This window comes from Coffea arabica, chromosome 6e, assembly GCF_036785885.1.
Source record: "Coffea arabica cultivar ET-39 chromosome 6e, Coffea Arabica ET-39 HiFi, whole genome shotgun sequence".
Lineage (NCBI taxonomy): Eukaryota > Viridiplantae > Streptophyta > Magnoliopsida > Gentianales > Rubiaceae > Coffea > Coffea arabica.
Genome location: NC_092321.1, coordinates 57,343,692 through 57,351,308, shown reverse-complemented (window position 1 = coordinate 57,351,308; position 7,617 = coordinate 57,343,692). Strand labels below are relative to the sequence as shown.

The 7,617-nt window shown below is 43.2% G+C and overlaps 1 protein-coding gene across 1 annotated transcript; it reads right to left on the bottom strand.

Moving 5' to 3' along the window:
- Positions 1-2,041: 2,041 nt before the first annotated feature.
- LOC140009956 (uncharacterized) lies at positions 2,042-7,315 on the bottom strand. Its single transcript, XM_072056306.1, has 4 exons — positions 7,193-7,315; positions 4,648-6,789; positions 3,497-4,337; positions 2,042-2,628 (listed from the first exon to the last, which is right to left on the bottom strand). Exons 1-4 carry the CDS (start codon positions 7,313-7,315, stop codon positions 2,042-2,044), a joined length of 3,693 nt encoding a protein of 1,230 aa, XP_071912407.1.
- Positions 7,316-7,617: the final 302 nt, after the last annotated feature.

The following is a 7,617-nucleotide window of genomic DNA, read 5'->3' as shown; positions in this document are numbered from 1 at the left end:
CATCATTTGCATATCAAAATGATCTTAGAATGACACCACAATTTGTACAATAAAACTTCCATATAAGTGCTATTCATCTATAAAATTTCATTTGAAAATTCATACGGGAAGGTAGTTAACAAGACCACCAAATTTCAAGAAATTTCCAAGGCAAATCTGTCTCTTTGCTTCCTTTTCCTTTTTCAAACTTTTTTACCCAAGAAATCAACTCCAATCTGACTCATTTGTGAAAGCAAGACCCAAGAAACATTTAATATATATTTGGTAGGTAATTGATACCAAAATTTTCAAAACAACATGTCCCAAATCAAGTTAGGCCATTCGGCTAGCCAAAATTAGGGTTTTCCAGATTTGCTACGGTTTGGGAATTGGACTATATCTCACTCAATACAACTTGAAATTGAGTATAGTTGGTGGCGTTGGAAACTGCATTCAAAACGCTACATTTCATTAGAATAAATAATTTTAAAATTGAATTTTCAAATGAGAGAAAATAGAGCCACAAGTTGCAGTTTCTAACTTCCTCTCGGTTGGACTGACAGAACAGGGTAACCGAATTTGATCAGTCACTACAGATGACTCACTTCAAATTAGAAGGTGCCTGATATACCGTTAGAAAACTACGAATGTCTAGTTTCAAATGCCATAAATGGAACTTGATTTTGACGTCTGAGCAGAGAGTTATGATCGTTCAAAGATGCTCTGTCCAAAACACCTGGACATAGTTTTCCAAATTTCTACAATTTCGAAATTCCAACTTTTACTCAACCAATTCACATGATTTTTGGTGGAAACTTTCCACACGTCCTACACAACATATCTACATCAGATTCAAGGTCAATTGAGCATCAAAAATTTGAGCTAAAGGTACGGCAAGGACAGGGTAGATTTCAGTCAGTTCACTCCTCAACTTCCTTTGGTTTTCCTTTCAATTTTCCAACAAATATCATCTTGTTCATCACTTAACTAATACAAACAACATTTATTATCATCATATCAGTCCTATATCATCAAGGTGGGATTTCATAGAGTCCACTCCAACCATTTAAATCTAACAACAACAATAATAATGAAGCTACAAGCTTCCTAGAAAAGATCAACCTATTAAAGCCAAGATTAAATGGTTGGATGATTACCTCCTACTCCTTTGAGTGAAATCCGAAATTTTGCACCTCTAAAACCCAAGAAAACTGTGAGAAAGATGTCCTCCACCAAGCCAAGGTGAATCTCCAAGTTGTTAGAAGTTGGATGGTGCTTTTGGGTGCAAGATTGGAGCAAAAATGGTGCAAGGTGAAGTTGGATTTCTGCTTCCTCTTCCTTGAGGGTGTCCGGCTATGGAGTAAGGAGAGAGAGTGTGTAATGAGTTGTGTGGCTTCTTGAGGAAGATTGGAGGGAAAATAAAGTGAAAGCTATTCAAAGTTAACTAGGAATAGTGTTTCCCGGCCACTTTCGGCTCACAAATTGCCGCCAATTGTAAAGAGTGTAACTGAACCAGTTTTTTTAACCTTCTCAAGTTGGGCATGCGAGTAACGCCCCTTATATTCAAAAATAGCAGTTTAATCATGGGATAGACTAGCAAAGGAATTAGATGAAGATGACTTACTGGAGCGCAAAGTACGATCGGACGGGAAACGAGCGCGGATGCCTCGTTGTTTCGACTGAGCTGCGCCCAGAGGTCCGTCGCCCGGAGATGAATGCAGCAATGCAACTGTCGTTTCGGCAACCGAATCCAAATGAAGTGTGCCGAAGATCGACGCACTATCCCTCTGGGCTTTGAATTCTGAAGTACCACGAGGAGATAAACTTCCAAACCGCTCCTGAATATCACGTAGATCCACAATCATCTCCATATCAGCCCCAGGACCAAGCTGCTACTGCTGCTGCTGCAAGTCCCTCGCAGTCACCCCGTTGGCACAGCCTGTGCCCTCCATAACCACCACCGCTGCGTGCAACGAGTGCATCAGTTGCCCCCCTTCCCCGTCGTCGGCCACCAGCCCGCTACCGCTCCGATGCTCCTCCTCATTGCCCGCTACAGGCAGCGCTATGCTCCCAGCTTGCACTCCCCATGCACAAGTGTTTCCCTCTCTCTTAGCCCGCCAGCAGGTTGTTTCCCACCAACACCGTCCGCCTCTGCTGTCGCCCCCTGCTCAGCAATTGTTGAAGGCATCCCCTCTCGAGCCCCACTCAGAGGCTGCCAACTCTCCGCACCCTGCATCCCTGCTATCTCCAAAACCTGGCTCGCATCTTTAACCCGCTGATGGGGCTTCTCCGCCCTCGAAAGGCGAAGCTCTAGTTTCAGAACATGATAACCCTCAATGTCATCCCCCTGCCAATAACAGTGGAAACAATATTTGGGAGTGTTCTCAGGTATAAAGCTCTGCCAGAAGCCTTCATACTTTCCATTACCAACCCACACCCGAGATGCCCTGGACTGGAGCAAGTCTATTTCAACACAAACTCTTACAAGACATGGTCTGGGGGTAGTCAGTGTTGCAGCATCAACGAAAAGAGGAACACCTAGGACCGAAACAATCTGGAAGATTGCTTCTTTGTGGAAGTAGTGTAGCGGCAACTTGGGTAGTTGGAACCAAACCGGAACAACAGAGGGTTCTTTGTCTATGTGAAAGGCTGGAGACCATTTGAAGATCTTAAAATTATAACATAATTTCCCTTTGTTTTAAAAATGTTACTTCGGTAATATTTCTTAATCACTGAATTATTAACTTTAAGCTTTTGCATTTTAAGATTGAGTAACATAACATAGATGCGGCAGAATACAAAGTGATCATCAACTTGATGTTTGTTTATAAATGAATAAAAATTCACTGTGCAACTAATAAATATAAACAAGTTCTACCAATTTCTATTAGCTCATGACTAACTGGTTTGAGAACAAAACAGAGTTTCCCTCCATTCAAAAATCTTTATTTATTGAATAATGTTTCTTAATCGCAGAATTACTAATATAGGACTTTTTCATTTTAAAATTAAACAATATGACATAAGTGTTATTGATATGAAGCGATCATAATATAAACATTCCCTTATAAATGAATCGGTGTGATATTAGTTGACTTAAAAAAGAGTTGTTTGATCGATAAATAAGTATTTTAGTAGTGTATAACATTGAATTATTAAACATTATTAATTTATCTTATCAATGAACAAGCAAACTATCCAAGAGTATGTTATGTTTAAATCTTCAAATCTTGTTAATTTTTAAAAAAATAATTCAAATATCATTTGTTTCAGTGACATTTGTTTATGAATGAATCAATCTAACATTTGTTGAATTAAAAGAGGATTACTCAATCAATAAATATACATTTTCCCAATCTATCAATGTTTTTTTTTGTTTAACTAAATAAAAATATTATTGATGCAACCAGTAAAAATACAAAGCTCAGGATCACCCCATCCCCAGGAGCACAAGCTCAAAAACATTGATCACCTCCAGCCAACCCCTACCGCCTGTATCTACGAAAACTTGGAAAACCAGACGCATCTAAGGTAATATCTCCCCTCACCAACCTAGGTAACGCATTATAGGCCTCATAAATTGTGGTACACCTAGCCTCCACCCCAACATTAGACAACCTGTCCGCCAGCTTGTTTGCCTCCAGAAAACAATGCGACACGGCTTCAAAATACCGTCTATATTGCTGCAGCTCGAGTAACTCCCTCTGCAACCTCCACGGACACCTAACCGTCCCCTGAATAATACGGACCAAAACCAGTGAATTAGACTCCAGATGCAACTTACCTAAGCCACGGGATACCCCTAATCGAACCCCAAAAAAAAGGGCTTTCATCTCCGCTTGAAGGCTTGTAGCCTCCCCAAAATAACACGAAAACCCAAGCAGGAACCTCCCATCACAATCCCTGAACAATCCCCCACCTCCATTCCTCCCCGGATTACCTCTTGAGCACCCGTCAGCATTCAGTTTCACCAACGATTGAGTCAGGCATACCCAACAGACCTCCCTTATGATAACATTGCTTCGCAACCTAGCTATCGTTTCAAAAAAACCAATTCGTGAAGTACAAGGCAGTGATATCTCCCGAAACTGAACACAAAAGCATTCTCTCAACTCCAAGAAAATCCGATCACAAACATGCATCACCGAATCTAGTTTACCCTTGAAAATCCATCTATTTCGCATCTTCCATAAATTCCAGCAAATTAAGGACGGCAACGTGCAGAGAACAAAACCAAGGTATGAATTAATAGTAGGTTTAGCCCACCAACTCATCACCCTATGTCTCACCGTGAAAACCCCACTAAACCCGCCAATGAGATCCTCAAAGCAACCCCAAACCTGCCTTGCCACCTCCCCCTGTACAAAAAGTGTGGTTAATAGATTCTGGGAACGGGTTCAGACTACAACAAAAGCATCTAGAAGGGCCCAAAAACCCAATCTTGTGTAACACATCCATCAACGGCAACCTACCATACATCAATCACAACATAAAGAAGGAAATTTTTGATGACAAAGCCCGATGCCATAAGGAAATAAACATGTTGGAAACATTACCTTCGTTACGCACTATCTGATATGCCGACGAAATGGTAAACTCACCCGAATTAGTGGGAGCCCAAATCATTTCATCCGCCTTCGCCGTAGTAGGGGGAGCCACCCCCAATACCTGTTGCACCCATCCCGGCGATAATACCCTGCTTAGACTTTGCAAATCCCACCTGCCTTCCATGACAAAGTCTGCAACCGAATGCTCCTGAAAAGATTCCACCTGCCTACACAGAGGCCCCGTCCCCAACCAATTATCATGCCAAAAGCTTGAAGACCCACTGCCCAGTGACCAACATATGTGCTTCTCCGCTACCACTTGGGTGTGTACCATCCGCTTCCAAGTGTGTGAGTGCCCTGGCAAGAAATTCGAAAAGCAAGGATGCACCTCCGGGCAATACTTCAAGTGCATGAACTCAGCCCATAAAGATCGTCGCAGCCTAAAATTCCACCATAATTTCAAAGAAAAGGCATCAAACACATGTTGCAGAGACCGAATGCCCACACCTCCCTCCTCATAAGGCTTACATAGCTGACTCCACTTAATCCAGTGAAACTGCGGACCAACCTCAGAAGAACCCCACAAGAAATCAGCAAAAATTTGCTCCAACATGACAAATACCCCTCTAGGAGGGTTGGAAGCAGCAAGGATATGGATCGGCATGGATGCCAGGATGCTCCATACCAGCACCAACTTCCCACCCGATGACAAGAGTCTCTCCTTCCACGACAAAACCCTACTTGCCACTGATGTACAAATCGCCGAAAAATAACTCTTCCTCCGTCTTCCCGAATATAGCGGGCAACCTAAATACGTCACCGGGAAGGACTGGAAGCGAAACCCCGTGACTTGTGCTACAATACGCTTCCGCAAATCCGACAGGCTAGCATGGGATAGAAAACCACTCTTCTGATGGTTCACCTTTTGTCCCGAAATCGATGTATAGTTCTCCAATACCTGCATCACCAACTGAAGCGATTTCTTCATGCCGCTCGAAAAGATAATGATATCGTTTGCATAAGCCAAGTGCGTGATAATCGGGCACCCCATCGGGACCCTGAAAGGGATGAACCCCTGCCGCCCACTCAAGGAATTAAGATGACGGGAAAGAACCTCAGCACGCAAAACAAAAAGGCCTGGGGAAAGTGGATCCTCTTGACGAATCCCACGACTAGACTTGAAAAAACCTTGGGGTGCCCCATTAACAACAACTGAGAACCACACATTCGAAATCAGCCTCCAAATCATTTCAATCCAAACTTCACAAAAGCCAAACCGCCTCAGCACCTGAATCAAGAATGGCCATGAAACCCTGTCATAGGCTTTGGCCATGTCAATTTTCAACACCACATTACCCTCTCTGCTAGCTTTCCGAATACCTGCTATGAGCTCCTGGGCCAACAACACATTATCAAAAATCTGTCTCCCCTGCACAAAGCCACTTTGCTGAGGTGATATAATGTTCGGTAACACCTTGGCCAAGCGATTCGCTAAAATTTTGGAGATCATTTTATTAAGAAAATTGCACAGGCTGATTGGTCTGAATTGACTAAACTCTTGAGGAGAGCTGACCTTGGGAATAAGTACCACCCATGTTGCCATGAAACTCTTGGGCAACTCCTGCCCACAGAAAAAACTAACCACTGCCTCACATACATCCTCCGCCACCACCTCCCATGCAAAGGTAAAAAATTTCCCAGTGAAATCATCTAGGCCCGCTGCACTCTCCCCATCCATCCCAAACACCACCTCTCTTATCTCCTCCATCTCTAGAACTCTCATTAGGTCCTCATTCTGTGTGTGAGAGATCATGTGGGGAATCACGTCCAATGTATCCCATGACCCTGAAGAAGGCTCAGCCGAAAATAAAGCTTTAAAATACTCAACTGCCTCAGATGCAATCCGATTATCCTCTGCTATCCAATCCCCAACTGCACCTTTGATCCGATGAATAACCGTCTTCGCCCTACGCTCCGCAACTAAAGAGTGGAAATATTTTGAATTCTTATCCCCCTCCCAAATCCATTTAACCCTTGCCTTTTGCCTCCAAAATCCTTCCTCTATCATTAGCGAATTCCTCAATCCCGTCCACGCCTCTTGAAGTGCAAGAAGATTTGGCTCCGAGGGATCCCTATCAAAAAGATCCTCCAGCCTTAGCACCTCTCCTCCCGCCTTCCTTACCCTCTCAAAAATATCCCCAAACGATTCTCTAGACCACAATTGTAACTGCCGTTTTACCTCCTGTAACTTGACAGCCAGTCTCTACAAGGGCGGGCCCAAAAATGAACCACCCCAACATCGTCGAATAACTCCCAATAACTCCGGTTTAGTCGTCCACACATTCAGGAAATGAAAGGACCTTGGCTTATTATCTAGCCTAGTCCTTGCCGTCAAGAGCAAGGGAGCGTGATCCGAGAGGTCCCGCCCCAAATGTTGCACCGTAAAATTGTAATCTAAAGAAGACGCATGCTGATTGTATAATAATCTATCTAGCCTCTTCCAAATACGCGCGCTTCCCCCTCTATTATTACACCATGTGAACTTTGAGCCCGAAAACCTAGCATCTCGTATTCTAGCCGTCGCCATGAAGCAGATAAAATCCAAACTCTCCCCCAGGCGAAAAGGCAAACCCTCCCCTCCCTCCCCGCTTTTCCTCCTCACTGACTATGACATTGAAGTCCCCAACCAGAAACCACGGTGCATCAACCAGATTATCAAGCAGGAGCAAAGACCAAAGCGATCTCCTTTCCTGCTCATTACACTTTGCGTGCACCAACGAAAAAACCATAGGGCCATCTACTAGTGGTGACTGTATTTTAAGTGACAAATGTTGACTCGACTCACCCAGGTGATCACATGAAAATGAATTTTGATAGAAAACCCAAATAGAGCCCTCACTATTGGTAATGCATTTATCCATCCTCAACTTTAATCGTATCCAATGAATTTCCCCCATAGACATCTTAGGTTCACATATAGCAACTAACTGAATTGAAGACTTAGCAATTAAACTTTTTAATCTACGAAAATTTGGGGCACGCGAGATACCCCGAATATTCCAAAAAAGGAAATTAATCATCAGACAATGCA